General features: G+C 53.5%; 1 protein-coding gene across 2 annotated transcripts; it reads left to right on the top strand.

Annotated features, from left to right (window-relative positions):
* The first annotated feature begins 2,841 nt into the window (after window positions 1–2,841).
* HCCS (holocytochrome c synthase) lies at window positions 2,842–9,109 on the top strand. 2 transcript variants are annotated; one of them, XM_069967729.1, is made up of 7 exons: window positions 2,842–2,905; window positions 2,957–3,081; window positions 5,729–5,862; window positions 6,156–6,304; window positions 7,087–7,206; window positions 8,606–8,692; window positions 8,771–9,109. In XM_069967729.1, the coding sequence occupies exons 1-7, from the start codon at window positions 2,892–2,894 to the stop codon at window positions 8,967–8,969; spliced, it is 828 nt and encodes a 275-aa protein (XP_069823830.1). In that variant the 5' UTR covers window positions 2,842–2,891; the 3' UTR covers window positions 8,970–9,109. The 2 variants fall into 2 exon arrangements, with proteins under 2 accessions (XP_069823830.1, XP_069823829.1); XM_069967728.1 differs by having other exon boundaries at window positions 2,861–3,081.
* The last annotated feature ends 13,823 nt before the right edge of the window (window positions 9,110–22,932 follow it).

The raw sequence follows: 22,932 nt of genomic DNA on the forward strand, positions 1-22,932 counted from the left end.
TCTGATGGGGAGACATCACTGAGGCCGGGTATACACAGATCTAATGGGGAGGAGGAGACATCACTGAGGCCGGGTATACACAGATCTGATGGGGAGGAGGAGACATCACTGAGGCCGGGTATACACAGATCTGATGGGGAGGAGGAGACATCACTGAGGCCGGGTATACACAGATCTGATGGGGAGGAGGAGACATCACTGAGGCCAGGTATACACAGATCTGATGGGGAGGAGACATCACTGAGGCCGGGTATACACAGATCTGATGGGGAGGAGGAGACATCACTGAGGCCGGGTATACACAGATCTGATGGGGAGGAGGAGACATCACTGAGGCCAGGTATACACAGATCTGATGGGGAGGAGACATCACTGAGGCCGGGTATACACAGATCTGATGGGGAGGAGGAGACATCACTGAGGCCGGGTATACACAGATCTGATGGGGAGGAGGAGACATCACTGAGGCCGGGTATACACAGATCTGATGGGGAGACATCACTGAGGCCGGGTATACACAGATCTGATGGGGAGGAGGAGATATCACTGAGGCCGGGTATACACAGATCTGATGGGGAGGAGGAGACATCACTGAGGCCGGGTATACACAGATCTGATGGGGAGGAGACATCACTGAGGCCGGGTATACACAGATCTGATGGGGAGGAGGAGACATCACTGAGGCCGGGTATACACAGATCTGATGGGGAGGAGGAGACATCACTGAGGCCGGGTATACACAGATCTGATGGGGAGGAGGAGACATCACTGAGGCCGGGTATACACAGATCTGATGGGGAGGAGGAGACATCACTGAGGCCGGGTATACACAGATCTGATGGGGAGGAGACATCACTGAGGCCGGGTATACACAGATCTGATGGGGAGACATCACTGAGGCCGGGTATACACAGATCTGATGGGGAGGAGGAGACATCACTGAGGCCGGGTATACACAGATCTGATGGGGAGGAGACATCACTGAGGCCGGGTATACACAGATCTGATGGGGAGGAGACATCACTGAGGCCGGGTATACACAGATCTGATGGGGAGGAGATATCACTGAGGCCGGGTATACACAGATCTGATGGGGAGGAGGAGACATCACTGAGGCCGGGTATACACAGATCTGATGGGGAGGAGGAGACATCACTGAGGCCGGGTATACACAGATCTGATGGGGAGGAGATATCACTGAGGCCGGGTATACACAGATCTGATGGGGAGGAGGAGACATCACTGAGGCCGGGTATACACAGATCTGATGGGAAGGAGGAGACATCACTGAGGCCGGGTATACACAGATCTGATGGGGAGGAGACATCACTGAGGCCGGGTATACACAGATCTGATGGGGAGGAGGAGACATCACTGAGGCCGGGTATACACAGATCTGATGGGGAGGAGACATCACTGAGGCCGGGTATTTACACAGATCTGATGGGGAGGAGACATCACTGCAGGCGGGTTATACACAGATCTGATGGGAGGAGGAGGACATCACTGAGGGCCGGGTATACAACAGATCTGCATGGGGAGGAGGATGACATCACTGAGGCCGGGGTATACACAGATCTGATGGGGAGGAGGAGACATCACTGATGGCCCGGGTTATACACAGATTCTGATGGGGAGGATGAGAACATCACTGAGGCCGGGTATACACAGATCTGATGGGGAGGAGGAGACATCACTGAGGCCGGGTTATACACAGATCTGATGGGGAGGAGGAGGACATCACTGAGGCCGGGTATACACAGATCTGATGGGGAGACATCACTGAGGCCGGGTATACACAGATCTGATGGGGAGGAGGAGACATCACTGAGGCCGGGTATACACAGATCTGATGGGGAGGAGGAGACATCACTGAGGCCGGGTATACACAGATCTGATGGGGAGGAGACATCACTGAGGGCCGGGTATACACAGATCTGATGGGGAGGAGGAGACATCACTGAGGCCGGGTATACACAGATCTGATGGGGAGGAGACATCACTGAGGCCGGGTATACACAGATCTGATGGGGAGGAGGAGACATCACTGAGGCCGGGTATACACAGATCTGATGGGGAGGAGACATCACTGAGGCCGGGTATACACAGATCTGAGGGGGAGGAGGAGACATCACTGAGGCCGGGTATACACAGATCTGATGGGGAGGAGGAGACATCACTGAGGCCGGGTATACACAGATCTGATGGGGAGACATCACTGAGGCCGGGTATACACAGATCTGATGGGGAGGAGGAGACATCACTGAGGCCGGGTATACACAGATCTGATGGGGGAGGAGGAGACATCACTGAGGCCGGGTATTACACAGATCTGATGGTGGAGGAGGAGACAATCACTGAGGCCGGGTATACACAGATCTGATGGGGAGGAGGAGATATCACTGAGGCCGGGTATACACAGATCTGATGGGGAGGAGGAGACATCACTGAGGCCGGGTATACACAGATCTGATGGGGAGGAGGAGACATCACTGAGGCCGGGTATACACAGATCTGATGGGGAGGAGGAGACATCACTGAGGCCGGGTATACACAGATCTGATGGGGAGACATCACTGAGGCCGGGTATACACAGATCTGATGGGGAGGAGGAGACATCACTGAGGCCGGGTATACACAGATCTGATGGGGAGGAGGAGACATCACTGAGGCCGGGTATACACAGATCTGATGGGGAGACATCACTGAGGCCGGGTATACACAGATCTGATGGGGAGGAGGAGATATCACTGAGGCCGGGTATACGCGGTGTCCTCCTCCCCCTTGTAGCTGATTCCTAGTCTGGGGTGATGTTCAGTAAATGTACAGATCACTGAGCCACACAGTTCCTGGTAATATATAATCTGTTAGTGTATTTTTTAAAAGGTAACATGGGCACCTCCGCCTCCACACCGCCCGCCTCCACACCGCCCGCCTCCGCCTCCACACCGCCCGCCTCCACACCGCCCGCCTCCGCCTCCACACCGCCCGCTTCCCCCTCTCCACCTGCCGGGACTGTAGATCCAGACGCCTCCCCATCACCCCCTTCAGGATGTCCGATGCATCAGAAGAGGATGGAAGGTGCGTGTGATGGTCAGAGATGGTCTGATATCTGTTGTAACGTGTACGCTCCATAGTCATTACTGACATGTGACCTCCGGTGTCCTATAGTAACGTGTACGCTCCATAGTCATTACTGACATGTGACCCCCGGTGTCCTATAGTAACGTGTACGCTCCATAGTCATTACTGACATGTGACCGGTGTCCTATAGTAACGTGTACGCTCCATAGTCATTACTGACATGTGACCCCCGGTGTCCTATAGTAACGTGTACGCTCCATAGTCATTACTGACATGTGACCCCCGGTGTCCTATAGTAACATGTACGCTCCATAGTCATTACTGACATGTGACCCCCGGTGTCCTATAGTAACGTGTACGCTCCATAGTCATTACTGACATGTGACCGGTGTCCTATAGTAACGTGTACGCTCCATAGTCATTACTGACATGTGACCGGTGTCCTATAGTAACGTGTACGCTCCATAGTCATTACTGACATGTGACCCCCGGTGTCCTATAGTAACGTGTACTGCTCCATAGTCATTACTGACATGTGACCCCCGGTGTCCTATAGTACGTGTACGCTCCATAGTCATTACTGACATGTGACCCCCGGTGTCCTATAGTAACGTGTACGCTCCATAGTCATTACTGACATGTGACCCCCGGTGTCCTATAGTAACATGTACGCTCCATAGTCATTACTGACATGTGACCCCCGGTGTCCTATAGTAACGTGTACGCTCCATAGTCATTACTGACATGTGACCCCCGGTGTCCTATAGTAACGTGTACGCTCCATAGTCATTACTGACATGTGACCTCCGGTGTCCTATAGTAACGTGTACGCTCCATAGTCATTACTGACATGTGACCCCCGGTGTCCTATAGTAACGTGTACGCTCCATAGTCATTACTGACATGTGACCGGTGTCCTATAGTAACGTGTACGCTCCATAGTCATTACTGACATGTGACCGGTGTCCTATAGTAACGTGTACGCTCCATAGTCATTACTGACATGTGACCTCCGGTGTCCTATAGTAACGTGTACGCTCCATAGTCATTACTGACATGTGACCCCCGGTGTCCTATAGTAACGTGTACGCTCCATAGTCATTACTGACATGTGACCTCCGGTGTCCTATAGTAACGTGTACGCTCCATAGTCATTACTGACATGTGACCTCCGGTGTCCTATAGTAACGTGTACGCTCCATAGTCATTACTGACATGTGACCTCCGGTGTCCTATAGTAACGTGTACGCTCCATAGTCATTACTGACATGTGACCAGTGTCCTATAGTAACGTGTACGCTCCATAGTCATTACTGACATGTGACCCCCGGTGTCCTATAGTAACGTGTACGCTCCATAGTCATTACTGACATGTGACCCCCGGTGTCCTATAGTAACGTGTACGCTCCATAGTCATTACTGACATGTGACCCCCGGTGTCCTATAGTAACGTGTACGCTCCATAGTCATTACTGACATGTGACCGGTGTCCTATAGTAACGTGTACGCTCCATAGTCATTACTGACATGTGACCGGTGTCCTATAGTAACGTGTACGCTCCATAGTCATTACTGACATGTGACCTCCGGTGTCCTATAGTAACGTGTACGCTCCATAGTCATTACTGACATGTGACCCCGGTGTCCTATAGTAACGTGTACGCTCCATAGTCATTACTGACATGTGACCCCCGGTGTCCTATAGTAACGTGTACGCTCCATAGTCATTACTGACATGTGACCCCCGGTGTCCTATAGTAACGTGTACGTTCCATAGTCATTACTGACATGTGACCGGTGTCCTATAGTAACGTGTACGCTCCATAGTCATTACTGACATGTGACCCCCGGTGTCCTATAGTAACGTGTACGCTCCATAGTCATTACTGACATGTGACCCCCGGTGTCCTATAGTAACGTGTACGCTCCATAGTCATTACTGACATGTGACCTCCGGTGTCCTATAGTAACGTGTACGCTCCATAGTCATTACTGACATGTGACCCCCGGTGTCCTATAGTAACGTGTACGTTCCATAGTCATTACTGACATGTGACCGGTGTCCTATAGTAACGTGTACGCTCCATAGTCATTACTGACATGTGACCTCCGGTGTCCTATAGTAACGTGTACGCTCCATAGTCATTACTGACATGTGACCCCCGGTGTCCTATAGTAACGTGTACGCTCCATAGTCATTACTGACGTGACCGGTGTCCTATAGTAACGTGTACGCTCCATAGTCATTACTGACATGTGACCCCCGGTGTCCTATAGTAACGTGTACGCTCCATAGTCATTACTGACATGTGACCTCCAGTGTCCTATAGTAACGTGTACGCTCCATAGTCATTACTGACATGTGACCTCCGGTGTCCTATAGTAACGTGTACGCTCCATAGTCATTACTGACATGTGACCTCCGGTGTCCTATAGTAACGTGTACGCTCCATAGTCATTACTGACATGTGACCCCCGGTGTCCTATAGTAACGTGTACGCTCCATAGTCATTACTGACATGTGACCCCCGGTGTCCTATAGTAACGTGTACGCTCCATAGTCATTACTGACATGTGGCCGGTGTCCTATAGTAACGTGTACGCTCCATAGTCATTACTGACATGTGACCTTCGGTTTTCTCAGGATGTCCAATGCAGAAAGAAGTTTCCCAGAATGCAGAGAGGCAGAGCTGCTCGGGGCCGGCCCATCAGGACAGAGCCTACCAGTACGTGCAGTGTCCGATGAGGGCGACAGACGACATCGACCCCACGAATATGGTGAGCGGAGTGTCCTGGTGGGGGGGGTCTCCCAGACTCTGTGTATAGGGGGAGCAGTGGACATGCCACCTCCGGGGGGCAGAATAACATGGCCTTAATGTCTCCCGTATGTGGGCAGAGGTCCCCCCCCCCCCCCCCCCCCCCCCCCCCCCCCCCCGAGCAGGTGCTGCCGGTGTTCTGCCCAGATTGTCACCTCTCGGGGATCTATACGAGTTTCTCTCCTCGGCCGCCTGTTCGTGTTTCGGGTGTCGTGGTACGTTGCATTATATGTGACCACATGTTTGTATCTCTAGATGCCTCCACCCAACCAAGTTCCGGCTGCAGATCAGCCCTTCCCGCTCTCATTGACCAGAGAAGAATCCACTATTCCCTGCGCCAGCACCGAGAAGAACTGGGTGTATCCATCTGAGCAGATGTTCTGGAACGCCATGCTCCGCAAGGGGTGAGAGGCCGCAGCTCCCTGCGCTCATGGAGATTCCGACCCCGTCCCCGGGGGTCAGCGGCCGCACACCCCGTCCCCCGCACACCCCGTCCCTGGGGGTCAGCGGCCGCACACCCCGTCCCCCGCACACCCCGTCCCTGCGGGTCAGCGGCCGCACACCCCGTCCCCCGCACACCCCGGCTCCGGGGGTCAGCGGCCGCACACCCCGTCCCCCGCACACCCCGTCCCCGGGGGTCAGCGCCCGCACACCCCGTCCCCCGCACACCCCGTCCCTGGGGGTCAGCGGCCGCACACCCCGTCCCCCGCACACCCCGTCCCCGGGGGTCAGCGGCCGCACACCCCGTCCCCCGCACACCCCGTCCCCCGCACACCCCGTCCCCCGCACACCCCGTCCCCCGCACACCCCGTCCCCCGCACACCCCGTCCCCCGCACACCCCGTCCCTGGGGGTCAGCGGCCGCACACCCCGTCCCCCGCACACCCCGTCCCCGGGGGTCAGCGGCCGCACACCCCGTCCCCCGCACACCCCGTCCCCCGCACACCCCGTCCCTGGGGGTCAGCGGCCACACACCCCGTCCCCCGCACACCCCGTCCCCGGGGGTCAGCGGCCACACACCCCGTCCCCGGGGGTCAGCGGCCACACACCCCGTCCCCCGCACACCCCGTCCCCGGGGGTCAGCGGCCGCACACCCCGTCCCCCGCACACCCCGTCCCCCGCACACCCCGGCCGTGGTGTAAATGTTGTGCAGCGAGGTTGTGATCTCTTTTGTTTCTGTCTTTAAGATGGAAATGGAAGGAGGACGACCTGAAACCTGAGGATATGGGCAACATCATAAAGATTCACAACCAGAACAATGAGCAGGCCTGGTCCGAGATCCTGAAGTGGGAAGCACTCCACGCCAAGTAAGCCTCCGGGGCAGGTGGGGCACAGTCCGGGGCAGGTGGGGCACAGTCCGTGGCAGGTGGGGCACAGTCCGTGGCAGGTGGGGCACAGTCCGTGGCAGGTGGGGCACAGTCCGGGGCAGGTGGGGCACAGTCCGGGGCAGGTGGGGCACAGTCCGGGGCAGGTGGGGCACAGTCCGGGGCAGGTGGGGCACAGTCCGGGGCAGGTGGGGCACAGTCCGTGGCAGGTGGGGCACAGTCCGGGGCAGGTGGGGCACAGTCCGGGGCAGGTGGGGCACAGTCCGGGGCAGGTGGGGCAGGTGGGGCACAGTCCGGGGCAGGTGGGGCACAGTCCGGGGCAGGTGGGGCACAGTCCGGGGCAGGTGGGGCACAGTCCGGGGCAGGTGGGGCACAGTCCGGGGCAGGTGGGGCACAGTCCGGGGCAGGTGGGGCACAGTCCGGGGCAGGTGGGGCACAGTCCGGGGCAGGTGGGGCACAGTCCGGGGCAGGTGGGGCACAGTCCGGGGCAGGTGGGGCACAGTCCGGGGCTCAAAGTTTTCTTGACTTCTCTGCATTATGGAAACTCTGAGCCCGTCATTTACTTTAGGTCTGCTGTAATTTCTCAGTAATGCATGATGGGAAGGGGAGTGAGGTTATATGCTTGTGGTTTATGTGTTCGGCAGTTCTCACACACTCACCAGCAGAAGTAACAGCAGACAGAAAGATACACCGGGGGCTCTGGGGGACTGTCTCTTCTATACACCAGGGGCTGTCTCTTCTATACACCAGGGGCTGTCTCTTCTATACACCAGGGGCTGTCTCGTCTATACACCAGGGGCTGTCTCGTCTATACACCAGGGGCTGTCTCGTCTATACACCAGGGGCTGTCTCGTCTATACACCGGGGTCTGTCGGGCGACTGTCTTCTCTATACACTGGGGGCTGTCGGGGGGACTGTCTCGTCTATACACCGGGGGGACTGTCTCGTCTATACACCGGGGGGACTGTCTCGTCTATACACCGGGGGGACTGTTTCGTCTATACACCGGGGGGACTGTCTCGTCTATACACCGGGGGGACTGTCTCGTCTATACACCGGGGGCTGTCTCGTCTATACACCAGGGGCTGTCTCGTCTATACACTGGGGGGGCTGTCTCGTCTATACACCGGGGTCTGTCGGGCGACTGTCTTCTCTATACACTGGGGTCTGTCGGGCGACTGTCTTCTCTATACACTGGGGGCTGTCGGGGGGACTGTCTCGTCTATACACCGGGGGGACTGTCTCGTCTATACACCGGGGGCTGTCGGGGGGGGGGGGGGGGGGGGGACTGTCTCCTCTATACACCGGGGAGACTGTCTCCTGTATACAGCGGGGTCTCGTGACAATCTCCCATGTTACCCATCTCTCTTGTGTATTTCAGGGATTGCCCGTGCGGCCCGACTCTTGTCCGTTTCGGTGGTAAGGCCAAGGAGTTCTCGCCCCGAGCGCGGCTGCGGTCCTGGATGGGGTGCGGTATATTGGCGATGGGTGGCGGTTCGGGTGTGGCACACATCACCTCTAAGCTTTCTTCCCGTTTTCTCCACAGTTATGAACTTCCCTTTGACCGTCATGACTGGATTGTAAATCGCTGCGGACAGGAAGTGCGATACGTTATCGATTATTACGATGGGGGAGAAGTTGATAAAAACTATCAGTTCTCGATCCTGGACGTTCGCCCCGCCTTTGACTCCATGACGGCCGTCTGGGACAGGATGAAGGTTGCCTGGTGGCGCTGGACGTCCTGAGCATATCTGAGATAGTCTGCAACCCCTGCAGAACATCGCCTCCAACAATCTATATTTATCGCCCTGTACATAGGAAAAGACTCTGTCTGACATGTTACTGAAACGGATTCATGTGAGCGCTAATAAATAAGTGACCTATAGCCTCTGTATACAGCCCTGTACACGCCACAGTATACAGCGTGTATATACAGCCCTGTACACCGCCACAGTATACAGCGTGTATATACAGCCCTGTACACCACCACAGTATACAGCGTGTATATACAGCCCTGTACACCGCCACAGTATACAGCGTGTATATACAGCCCTGTACACCGCCACAGTATACAGCCTCTATATACAGCCCTGTACACCACCACAGTATACAGCGTGTATATACAGCCCTGTACACCACCACAGTATACAGCCTCTATATACAGCCCTGTACACCACCACAGTATACAGCCTCTATATACAGCCCTGTACATCGCCACAGTATACAGCCACTATATACAGCCCTGTACACCACCACAGTATACATCGTGTATTTCCAGCCCTGTACACCACCACAGTATACAGCCACTATATACAGCCCTGTACACCACCACAGTATACAGCCACTATATACAGCCCTGTACACCACCACAGTATACAGCATGTATATACAGCCCTGTACATCGCCACAGTATACAGCCACTATATACAGCCCTGTACACCACCACAGTATACAGCCTCTATATACAGCCCTGTACACCACCACAGTATACAGCCACTATATACAGCCCTGTACACCACCTCAGTATACAGCCACTATATACAGCCCTGTACACCACCTCAGTATACAGCCACTATATACAGCCCTGTACACCACCTCAGTATACAGCCACTATATACAGCCCTGTACACCACCTCAGTATACAGCCACTATATACAGCCCTGTACACCGCCACAGTATACAGCCACTATATACAGCCCTGTACACCACCTCAGTATACAGCCACTATATACAGCCCTGTACACCACCTCAGTATACAGCCACTATATACAGCCCTGTACACCGCCACAGTATACAGCGTGTATATACAGTTCTGTACACCACAGTATACAGCGTGTATATACAGCCCTGTACACCACCACAGTATACAGCGTGTATATACAGCCCTGTACACCACCACAGTATACAGCCACTATATACAGCCCTGTACACCACCACAGTATACAGCCTCTATATACAGCCCTGTACACCACCACAGTATACAGCGTGTATATACAGCCCTGTACACCACCATAGTATACAGCGTGTATATACAGCCCTGTACACCACCACAGTATACAGCCACTATATACAGCCCTGTACACCACCACAGTATACAGCGTGTATATACAGCCCTGTACACCGCCACAGTATACAGCGTGTATATACAGCCCTGTACACCGCCACAGTATACAGCGTGTATATACAGCCCTGTACACCGCCACAGTATACAGCGTGTATATACAGCCCTGTACACCACCATAGTATACAGCATGTATATATAGCTCTGCACACCGCCACAGTATACAGCCTCTATGTACAGCCCTGTACACTGCCACAGTATACAGCGTGTATATACAGCCCTGTACACCACCACAGTATACAGTGTGTATATACAGCCCTGTACACCACCATAGTATACAGCCTCTATATACAGCCCTGTACACCACCATAGTATACAGCATGTATATATAGCCCTGTACACCGCCACAGTATACAGCGTGTATATACAGCCCTGTACACCACCACAGTATACAGCGTGTATATACAGCCCTGTACACCACCACAGTATACAGCCTCTATATACAGCCCTGTACACCACCACAGTATACAGCGTGTATATACAGCCCTGTACACCGCCACAGTATACAGCCTCTATATACAGCCCTGTACACCACCACAGTATACAGCGTGTATATACAGCCCTGTACACCACCACAGTATACAGTGTGTATATACAGCCCTGTACACCACCATAGTATACAGCATGTATATACAGTCCTAAATCTTAGTGAGAATAACAATAGGCTATGTGCACACTACGTATGAGACCGGCCGTTCCGTGACCCCGGCCGGGTCATGGAATGGCCGGTCTCTGGATGATCTTTCTGGCCGCAGAGCTCTGATGCCAGAGCCGCTCGCTTCTCTGTGCACTGACAGGTCTTTCTGTGGCCGCTATTCACTGAATTCCGGCTGCAGAAAACTGACCTGTCATTTTTTTCTGGCGCCGCACAATCCCGGCCGGAGCGTGTATGATGTGTGTGCGCTCCGGCCTGGATCCAATTGCACACAAGGCTATGTACGGCCGTAGTTTTACGTAGTGTGAACATAGCCCAAAGCAAGAAAATATGGAAAAAACATGAAGTGAAGAAAGCAAAAATCTCTGAGGAATAAACCAGTTCTTGTATCGTGTATATGTACATGTATACACCCTTGTCACCCCCCTCCTCGTTGGAAGCTCATTCCCCACCGTAATCATCCACGTCTCATAACCGTGACGCTTCCAAACCAACGTCCTAAGCCACCATAACCACCCTGCCCGAGGTGTCACTGAGATCTATTAGATGGCGGATACAGGTAAAGCTTATATCCCGGTACAGTTTATATCCCGGTACAGGTTATATCCCGGTACAGGTTATATCCAGGTACAGGTTACATCCCGGTACAGGTTACATCCCGGTACAGGTTACATCCCGGTACAGGTTATATCCCGGTACAGGTTACATCCCGGTACAGGTTACATCCCGGTACAGGTTACATCCCGGTACAGGTTACATCCCGGTACAGGTTACATCCCGGTACAGGTTACATCCCGGTACAGTTTATATCCCGGTACAGGTTACATCCCGGTACAGGTTACATCCCGGTACAGGTTACATCCCGGTACAGTTTACATCCCGGTACAGGTTACATCCCGGTACAGGTTACATCCCGGTACAGGTTATATCCCGGTACCTCTTATATCCCCGTACAGGTTATATCCCGGTACAGTTTACATCCCGGTACAGCTTACAACCCGGTACAGCTTATATCCTGGTACAGGTTACACTCCGGTACAGGTTACATCCCGGTACAGGTTACACCCCGTTACAGGTTACTGTCAGGGCTGCGGCAGCGTCCCCGCTCCCGGCCGTCGCTGTGCCAGCCGTCTCGCAGTTACAGGGGCAGTCCGCCCCTAATTGGTTGCTGCTCACACACTCTCCTGTAAATCCCAGCCCTGCCCCCTTCCAGGTGTTGGAGCCTCTACATGCTTCCCATAGCGTTTGGCCCAGCTCCCTTTTGTTCCTGACCTCAGTCCTTGTTCCCTGTCCGCTGTCCCGGTCCCTTGTCCCTGTCCGCTGCCTTCCTATTGTTCCTGAGTACTGTCTGCCACCTGCGATTACGCCTACAGACCTCTGACCTGCCACGCCTCGCCTGCCGTCACTAGCAACCAAGCCAGGGGTACCGACCTGGGGGTCGCCTGCTGCAGCAAGTCCATCCCGCCTTGTGGCGGGCTCTGGTGAAAACTAGCGGCCCCTTAGACTCCGCTCCCTGGTGAGGTTAGTGCCATCGCTAGTGACGGTTCAGTGGATCCACGACTCCAGGCGTTACAGTAGGCTCCAACCATGGATCCCGGCGAGGTGCCTGACATCCGTGACGTAGCCAGAGTGGTCGCCCAACAGGCCCAGCAGATCCAGCAGCAATCGCAGCACATCCAGCAATTGACTGCTGCCTTACAGCAGCGTACTACAGACCAGCGTACACCACCTCCTGCTGCCTCTTCGTCACTTCGACTGGATCTCCCGAGCAAATACGGTGGTGACCCCAAGTTGTGCAGAGGATTCCTGACTCAATGCACCATGCACATTGAACTTTTAAGCAGCCAGTTCTTCACTGAACGCTCTAAAGTAGCTTTCATCATCAGCCTCTTGGAGGGAAGGGCCCTGGCCTGGGCCACGCCACTGTGGGACCGAGATGACCCGATTACTGCCAATCTCCAAACCTTCCTGGCCGAGTTTCGCTCTGTCTTTGAGGAACCTGCCCGTGCATCTTCGGCTGAGACTGCTCTCCTCAATCACTCCCAAGGGAGTTCCTCCGTTGGCGACTACGCCACCCAGTTCCGCACCCTGGCAGCAGAATTACACTGGAATGAGGCCGCTCTAATAGCCACCTTCAAGAAGGGCCTGTCCAGTCGGGTGAAAGACGTGCTCTCCGCCCGAGACCTTCATACCTCCCTGAACGAACTCATCCTACTGGCCACCAGGGTCGATACTCGTTTTTCTGAGAGAGAGGAGGAGGTCCGGCAAGAACGGCGACTAAGCCTGTCCCGTCGCCATCACCAACTGGCGCCGGTCTTCCAGAATCCTGTTGTTTCCGTGTCCCAGCCGACTCCTGAGGTTCCTATGCAGGTGGAACGAGCTCGTCGTCTGGAGCTGAATCTCTGCCTCTACTGTGGTGGTTCTAATCACTTCCGGCAGAGATGTCCCCAACGTCCTCAAGCGACCGGGAGACGCCCGCACCTTGGTCCGGTGGGAGAGGCCTCCCTAGGTGTGAATACCACCTCTCCAAGGTTGTCTCTGCCAGTGTCCATCCAGACACCCTCAGGAAAAATGCACCAGACTACGGCCTTCATCGACTCTGGGTCTGCAGGCAGTTTCATTGCAGCCACATTGGTCCAAAGATGGCGGCTACCCGTGACCCAGCTAGCCCGATCCCTGTCTATCTCCCCGGTCACGGACGAGACTCTTACCGAAGCTGTGCACTACCAGACTGCACCTCTAGTCCTCCAGGTGGGCGCTTTACATCAGGAGAAGATCTCCTTCTTTGTCTTGCGCCATTCTTCTTCCGACATCCTCCTGGGTCTCCCTTGGCTGCAATTACATACCCCTAAGCTAGACTGGAGAACCAGGGAGATTCAGGCCTGGACTGTCCAAACCGGTGTCTGAAGTCTCCTCAGCCCAAGTGCTCTATGACGTCACCTGATTCCGTCAAGCCTCTATCCGGCCTTCCGGCGGAGTACCAAGACTTGGCTGACGTCTTCTCTGCCAAGGAGGCGGACTCTCTACCCCCTCACCGGACATACGATTGTCCTATAGACCTCCTTCCTGGAACTTCTCCTCCGCGTGGTCGGGTGTACCCCCTCTCCGTACCCGAGACTGAAGCTATGTCCTCCTACATCCGGGAGAACTTACTGAAGGGTTTCATCCGTAAATCCACGTCCCCTGCTGGCGCAGTATTCTTCTTTGTGCAGAAGAAGGACGGTTCTCTCCGCCCATGCATAGACTACTGGGGCCTAAATAAGGTGACTGTCAAGAACCAATATCCTCTTCCGCTTATCCCCGAAGTATTCGACCGTCTCCGTGGAGCCAGGATCTTCTCCAAGCTGGATCTCAGGGGAGCGTAGAATGTGATCCGTATTCGTGAAGGAGACAAATGGAAGACCGCTTTTAACACCAGAGATGGGCACTACGAATACCTGGTCATGCCATTTGGCATATGCAATGCCCCAGCGGTCTTCCAGGAATTCGTCAACGACATATTCCGTGACCTCCTCTATGTCTGCGTCATCGTCTATCTTGACGACATTCTGGTCTTCTCCCCTGACCAGCAGACTCACGTGACCCAAGTACGTCAGGTCCTACGAAGACTACGGGCCAATCATTTGTACGCCAAGCTGGAGAAGTGCGTTTTCCATTAGCGCAGCCTTCCGTTTTTTGGCTATATTGTCTCCGATCGGGGTCTACAGATGGATCCAGCCAAACTCTCAGCTGTTCTCCAGTGGCCACGTCCTGTGGGACTCAGAGCTATCCAACGTCTCCTAGGATTTGCCAACTACTATCAGCAGTTCATCCCACACTTCTCTACCCTGGTCGCACCCATCATGGCTCTCACTAAGAAGAAGGCGGATCCCAGGCATTGGCCACCTGAGGCCGAGCAAGCCTTCACTAGCCTAAAGTCAGCCTTTGCTTCTGCTCCTGCTCTAGTCCACCCGGATGCCACCAAGCCGTTTTCACTTGTAGTCGACGCATCTTCAGTGGGCGCTGGAGCCGTGCTCTCGCAAAAGGACGCATCAGGCAAGACCAGAACCTGTGGGTTCTTCTCTAAGACTTTCTCCCCTGCCGTGAGGAACTATACCATTGGTGACCGAGAACTCTTGGCGATTAAGTTGGCACTGGAGGAGTGGCGTCATTCCTAGAGGGGGCTAGGCATCTGGTCAACATCTACACGGATCACAAGAACCTTCTCTACCTCCAATCGGCCCAACGCTTCGATCCCCGACAGGCCAGGTGGTCGCTCTTCTTCTCACGTTTCAATTTCATCATTCATTTCCGTCCTGCTGAGAAGAACGTGAAAGCCGATGCACTTTCCCGAGCATCTGATGTTATGGGACAAGAGGAATCCCCTCGCCACATTATACCTCCCGATCGCCTAGTGCCTGTCGCTACCTCTACTCTTCAGAGAGTGCCTCCCGGAAAAACCTATGTGCGCCCTGCACTTCGAAGACGAATTTTGAAGTGGGGTCATTCCTCTTTGGTGGCCGGACATCCAGGAGCTCTAAAGACCGGGCAATTGATCTCCCGCCATTACTGGTGGCCCAATCTTCTCCAGGATGTCAAGGACTTTGTGGCTTCCTGTGCCGTTTGTGCCAAAAACAAGTCACCCCATCAAAGGCCTGCCGGCCTATTACAGCCCTTGCCAGTACCAAGCCGTCTCTGGTGCCACATAGACATGGACTTTGTCACAGACTTGCCTCCATCTGCGGGAAACACAGTCATTTGGGTGGTCACTGACCGCTTCTCCAAGATGTTTCATTTTGTGGCTCTTCCTGGACTTCCATCTGCTCCCCGTCTGGCCCAGTTGTTCTTTCAACACATCTCCTGCTTACATGGTCTTCCCCTTCACATTGTGTCCGACAGAGGTTCACAATTCGTCTCTAAGTTTTGACGTGCCCTCTGCTCACAGCTCCAAGTGAAGTTGGACTTCTCGTCTGCCTACCACCCCCAGACCAACGGGCAAGTGGAGAGGGTCAACCAGATCCTGGGCAACTATCTACGTCATTTTGTCTCAGCTCGCCAAGACAACTGGTCCAGCCTACTTCCATGGGCAGAGTTTTCCTACAACCATCTGGACTCGAGTTCCACAGGCAAGTCACCCTTCTATGTGGTCTACGGGCGTCACCCTCGTCCTCCTCTGCCTCTCTCTCCATCCTCTGAGGTCCCAGCCGTGGAGGAATTGTTGTCTGACCTGCAGTCGATCTGGGAACAGACTCGACAATCTTTGCTCAAGGCATCTGACCGCATGAAGGACCAGGCGGATAAGAAAAGGAGACCTGCCACAAACTTTTTCCCAGGTGACAAAGTCTGGCTCTCGGCTAAATATGTCCGACTCAAGATTCCCAGCTACAAGTTGGGTCCTCGATTCCTCGGTCCTTTCTTGGTGCTAAAACGCATCAACCCAGTCACCTACAAACTCCGTCTACCCCCTACTATGCGGATCCCGAACGCCTTCCATGTTTCCCTCTTAAAGCCAGTGGTCCTCAACCGATTCGCCAATAAATCTCTGCTCCACAAGCCGTCTCGGACGACGTCTACTTTGTTAAAGACATTCTGGCCATGAAGACTGTCAGAGGAAGACGTTTCTTCCTAGTGGACTGGAGAGGTTTTGGTCCTGAAGAGAAATCCTGGGAACCCGAGTGTAATATCCTGGATCGGGACCTTCTCAAGGGATTCTTGCAGGCTAGAAAGAGGGGGAGGCCAAAAGGGAGGGGTACTGTCAGGGCTGCGGCGGCGGCCCGTGCTCCGGACCGCCGTCGTACCCCCTCACCCTGTCCTGCAGCTGCTGGTGTCCACATGCAGGGACCCGGCGCTGCTGCCACTTCGGCCCCTGGGGGCCCCTCACCTCGCCCCGCTCCTGTCCGTCGCTGTTCCGGCCAGCGCGCGCGTCCCCGCCTCCTAGGGCGCGCGCGCACAGGCTGTCTCGGTGTTAAAGGGGCAGTCCGCCCCTAATTGGTTCCTGCTCACACACTCTCCTATTAATTCCAGCCCTGCCCCACCACAGGTGTTGGAGCCTCTACATGCTTCCCATAGCGTTTGTCCCAGCTCCCTGTTGTTCCTGACCTCAGTCCTTGTTTCTTGTTCCCTGTCCGCTGTCCTGGTCCCTTGTCCCTGTCCGCTGCCTTCCTATTGTTCCTGAGTACTGTCTGCCACCTGCAATTACGCCTACAGACCTCTGCCTGCACTTCTTCTGCATTCTGCTCCTGCCACGCCTCGCCTGCTGTCACTAGCAACCAAGCCAGGGGTAGCGACCTGGGGGTCGCCTGCCGCAGCAAGCCCATCCCGCCTTGCGGCGGGCTCTGGTGAAAACCAGCGGCCCCTTAGATTCCGCTCCCTGGTGAGGTTAGTGCCGCTAGTGACGGTTCAGTGGATCCACGACTCCAGGCGTTACAGTTATATCCCGATACAGTTTATATCCCGGTACAGGTAACACCCCGGTACAGCTTACATCCCAGTACAGCTTATATCCCGGTACAGCTTACATCCCAGTACAGCTTATATCCCGGTACAGGTTACACCCCGGTACAGCTTATATCCCGGTACAGGTTACATCCCAGTACAGCTTATATCCCGGTACAGGTTACATCCCAGTACAGTTTATATCCTGGTACAGGTTACACCCCGGTACAGCTTATATCCCGGTACAGGTTACATCCCAGTACAGCTTATATCCCGGTACAGGTTATATCCCGGTACAGGTTACATCCCAGTACAGCTTATATCCCGGTACAGGTTATATCCCAGTACAGGTTATATCCCGGTACAGGTTACATCCCAGTACAGCTTATATCCCGGTACAGCTTATATCCCAGTATAGGTTACATCCCAGTACAGCTTATATCCTGGTACAGGTTACATCCCTGTACAGCTTATATCCCGGTACAGGTTACATCCCAGTATAGGTTACATCCCAGTACAGCTTATATCCTGGTACAGGTTACATCCCAGTACAGCTTATATCCCGGTACAGGTTACATCCCAGTACAGCTTATATCCCGGTACAGGTTACATCCCAGTATAGGTTACATCCCAGTACAGCTTATATCCTGGTACAGGTTACATCCCAGTACAGCTTATATCCTGGTACAGGTTATATCCCAGTACAGGTTACATCCCAGTACAGCTTATATCCCGGTACAGGTTACATCCCAGTACAGGTTACATCCCAGTACAGGTTATATCCCAGTACAGGTTACACCCCGGTACAGCTTATATCCCGGTACAGGTTATATCCCGGTACAGGTTACATCCCAGTATAGGTTACATCCCAGTACAGCTTATATCCCGGTACAGGTTACATCCCAGTACAGCTTATATCCCGGTACAGGTTACATCCCAGTATAGGTTACATCCCAGTACAGCTTATATCCCGGTACAGGTTACATCCCAGTACAGCTTATATCCCGGTACAGGTTACATCCCAGTATAGGTTACATCCCAGTACAGCTTATATCCCGGTACAGGTTACATCCCAGTACAGCTTATATCCTGGTACAGGTTACATCCCAGTACAGCTTATATCCCGGTACAGGTTACATCCCAGTACAGCTTATATCCCGGTACAGCTTACATCCCAGTACAGGTTACATCCCGGTACAGCTTATATCCCGGTACAGGTTACATCCCAGTACAGCTTATATCCCGGTACAGGTTACATCCCAGTACAGCTTATATCCCGGTACAGGTTACATCCCAGTACAGCTTATATCCCGGTACAGGTTACATCCCAGTACAGCTTATATCCCGGTACAGGTTACATCCCAGTACAGCTTATATCCCGGTACAGGTTACATCCCAGTACAGCTTATATCCCGGTACAGGTTACATCCCAGTATAGGTTACATCCCAGTACAGCTTATATCCCGGTACAGGTTACATCCCAGTACAGGTTACATCCCAGTACAGGTTACATCCCTGTACAGCTTATATCCCGGTACAGGTTACATCCCAGTACAGCTTATATCCCGGTACAGGTTACATCCCAGTACCGCTTATATCCCGGTACAGGTTATATCCCAGTACAGCTTATATCCTGGTACAGGTTACATCCCAGTACAGGTTACATCCCGGTACAGGTTACATCCCAGTACAGCTTATATCCTGGTACAGGTTACATCCCAGTACAGGTTACATCCCAGTACAGCTTATATCCCGGTACAGGTTACACCCTGGTACAGGTTACATCCCAGTACAGGTTATATCCCAGTACAGCTTATATCCTGGTACAGGTTACATCCCAGTACAGTTTATATCCCGGTACAGGTTACATCCCAGTACAGGTTACATCCCAGTACAGGTTACATCCCAGTACAGCTTATATCCTGGTACAGGTTACATCCCAGTACAGGTTACATCCCAGTACAGCTTATATCCCAGTACAGGTTACATCCCTGTACAGCTTATATCCTGGTACAGGTTACATCCCAGTACAGGTTACATCCCAGTACAGGTTACATCCCAGTACAGGTTACATCCCAGTACAGCTTATATCCCGGTCAGGGGCGTAGCTAAAGGCTGATGGGCCCTGGTGCACAATGTTAGCTTGGGGCCCCCCCATCTCACCCGATCAGGCAAAGTCCTATCTAACGTTATATCCAATTACTCTAATGTGCCACCATGTTCTAATGCCCTGTCACTGCCTCCACCTCATGTACTGCACTACTGCCCCCTATTGATAATGGACTGTACTGTGTCATTGTCTAATCATTGTATTCCAATCTTTGACTCTACAGCTGAAAAACTACAACTCTCATCATGAACTGCCAGTTGGATATGATGGGGGTTGTAGTGCTGCAACCTGAAGAGCCAAATGCTGCAAAACTACAACTCCCATAATAAACTGTCAGCAGTTTGAACTTTGGCAACCTGGAGAAGTCACCTGATATCACCTGCAGTCCTATGTAACAGCACAGATAACAGTGATATCCCTCTGAGTACAGATAATGTAGTAGTCACCTGCAGTCCTATGTAACACCACAGATAACACAGTGATATCTCTGAGTACAGATAATGTAGTAGTCACCTGCAGTCCTATGTAACACCACAGATAACACAGTGATATCTCTGAGTACAGATAATGTAGTAGTCACCTGCAGTCCTATGTAACAGCACAGATAACACAGTGATATCTCTGAGTACAGATAATGTAGTAGCTGTCACCTGCAGTCCTATGTAACACCACAGATAACACAGTGATATCTCTGAGTACAGATAATATAGATGTCACCTGCAGTCCTATGTAACAGCACAGATAACACAGTGATAACTCTGAGTACAGATAATGTAGTAGTCACCTGCAGTCCTATGTAACACCACAGATAACACAGTGATATCTCTGAGTACAGATAATGTAGTAGCTGTCACCTGCAGTCCTATGTAACACCACAGATAACACAGTGATATCTCTGAGTACAGATAATGTAGTAGTCACCTGCAGTCCTATGTAACAGCACAGATAACACAGTGATATCTCTGAGTACAGATAATGTAGTAGTCACCTGCAGTCCTATGTAACACCACAGATAACACAGTGATATCTCTGAGTACAGATAATGTAGTAGATGTCCCCTGCAGTCCTATGTAACACCACAGATAACACAGTGATATCTCTGAGTACAGATAATGTAGTAGTCACCTGCAGTCCTATGTAACACCACAGATAACACAGTGATATCTCTGAGTACAGATAATGTAGTAGTCACCTGCAGTCCTATGTAACACCACAGATAACACAGTGATATCTCTGAGTACAGATAATGTAGTAGATGTCACCTGCAGTCCTATGTAACACCACAGATAACGCAGTGATATCTCTGAGTACAGATAATGTAGTAGCTGTCACCTGCAGTCCTATGTAACACCACAGATAACACAGTGATATCTCTGAGTACAGATAATGTAGTAGTCACCTGCAGTCCTATGTAACACCACAGATAACACAGTGATATCTCTGAGTACAGATAATGTAGATGCAGCACAAGCTGGAGCTCAACGCGGTAAAGATACGGCCATAGGACACAGCTTGGGCCGCCAAGGCAGATGTCTGGAGGAGGGGGCACTGGTACTTGCTGTCATCTGATTAGGTAAGAGGCCCAATCAGATGACAGCATGTGCCAGCGGGCGCAGCGGGACAGATTAGCGCAGTGATTCCCAACCTTTTCCACCTCGGGGCACAGGGCGCCCCTACTAAATGATGTTCTACAAAATAAGAAAACCGTCATACAGGGACTCACAGGTGACGTCTTCTTTGATCTGAGGTGTCACTTTCCCTTTTCCTCTCCATCCGGCCCAGACCTCCAGGATGATTCCTTCCAGATACGTTTCATCCCCTTAGAACCTGCGAGACAAACAATTTAGGCTCCGCACATTTCTAGCAACTTCCTTTCCTTCCTCCCTCCTGTCGGCTCCCATAGTAACTGGGCTGTGTGGTGTAATGTGCAGTAAAGCGAGTAGGAATGTGGGATGCCCCCTGTATGTAGGATCCCCTGCTGTGCCCCCTGTATGTAGGATCCCCTGCTGTGCCCCCTGTATGTAGGATCCCCTGCTGTGTCCCCTGTATGTAGGATCCCCTGCTGTGCCCCCTGTATGTAGGATCCCCTGCTGTGCCCCCTGTATGTAGGATTCCCTGCTGTGCCCCCATATACTAATAATGCCCCCAGAGTAGGGCTGGGCGATTAATCGAATTAATTCGATTAATCGCCCAGACAGTTAGAATCGATTTGATTTTTTGTGAAAATCGTAAATTCGATTTTCACAAAAAATCATTGCGGGCGGCGCGGTAAAGTGTCGGGTCCGGAGAGAGTTGCAGGACGGCGCGGTGAGGTGCAGGGCCGGCGGTCAGGAGAGATGTGGTATCGGCGGCTCCAGCCTCTTCACAGAGCCGCGGCTGACCTCTCCCGCCCCTTACACGTTAGTGCCGCGCTGAGCTGCGTCCCGCTCTCTTCCTGTCACACGTGCAGGTCCTGTTCTGTGGAGGAGGCGGCAGGGATCGCAGCAGAAGGAGAGAACGTCGCTGCCCGCTGTACAGCTCCAGGACCCGCAGCGACGTTCTCTCCTTCTGCTGCGATCCCTGCCGCCTCCTCCACAGAACGGGACCTGCACGTGTGACAGGAAGAGAGCGGGACGCAGCTCAGCGCGGCACTAACGTGTAAGGGGCGGGAGAGGTCAGCCGCGGCTCTGTGAAGAGGCTGGAGCCGCCGGTACCACATCTCTCCTGACTGCCGGCCCTGCACCTCACCGCGCAGTCCTGACACTTTACCACGCCTGCCTAGTCCCCCTCAGCTGCCCCATACCCCCTCAGTGTCCCCTCAGCTGCCCCATACCCCCTCAGCTGCCCCATACCCCCTCAGTGTCCCCTCAGCTGCCCCATACCCCCTCAGTGTCCCCTCAGCTGCCCCATACCCCCTCAGTGTCCCCCTCAGCTGCCTCATACCCCTCAGTGACCCCCAGCCTGCCTCATACCCCCTCAGTGTCCCCTCAGCTGCCCCATACCCCCTCAGTGTCCCCCTCCGCTGCCTCATACCCCTCAGTGACCCCCAGCCTGCCCCATACCCCCTCAGTGTCCCCTCAGCTGCCCCATACCCCCTCAGTGTCCCCTCAGCTGCCCCATACCCCCTCAGTGTCCCCCTCAGCTGCCTCATACCCCTCAGTGACCCCCAGCCTGCCTCATACCCCCTCAGTGTCCCCTCAGCTGCCCCATACCCCTGAGTGACCCCCAGCCGGCTTCATATCCCTCAGTGACCCCCAGCCTGCCCCATACCCCTCAGTGACCCCCAGCCTGCCCCATACCCCTCAGTGACCCCCAGTCCACCCCATACCCCCTTAGTAGTACTACTACACCCATCATCTATACCTGTACTACTACCACACTCCTCATCTTTACCTGTACTATTACACCCCTTATCCACTATACCCTCAC

Source organism: Dendropsophus ebraccatus, chromosome 4, assembly GCF_027789765.1.
Source record: "Dendropsophus ebraccatus isolate aDenEbr1 chromosome 4, aDenEbr1.pat, whole genome shotgun sequence".
Lineage (NCBI taxonomy): Eukaryota > Metazoa > Chordata > Amphibia > Anura > Hylidae > Dendropsophus > Dendropsophus ebraccatus.

Coding starts and splice junctions, on each gene's coding strand:
- HCCS (XM_069967728.1), top strand. CDS start 2,892: ATGGGCACCTCCGCCTCCACACCGCCCGCCTCCACACCGCCCGCCTCC. Junction 3,082..5,728: donor GCATCAGAAGAGGATGGAAG/GTGCGTGTGATG, acceptor CGGTTTTCTCAG/GATGTCCAATGCAGAAAGAA. Junction 8,693..8,770: donor CGGCTGCGGTCCTGGATGGG/GTGCGGTATATT, acceptor TTTTCTCCACAG/TTATGAACTTCCCTTTGACC.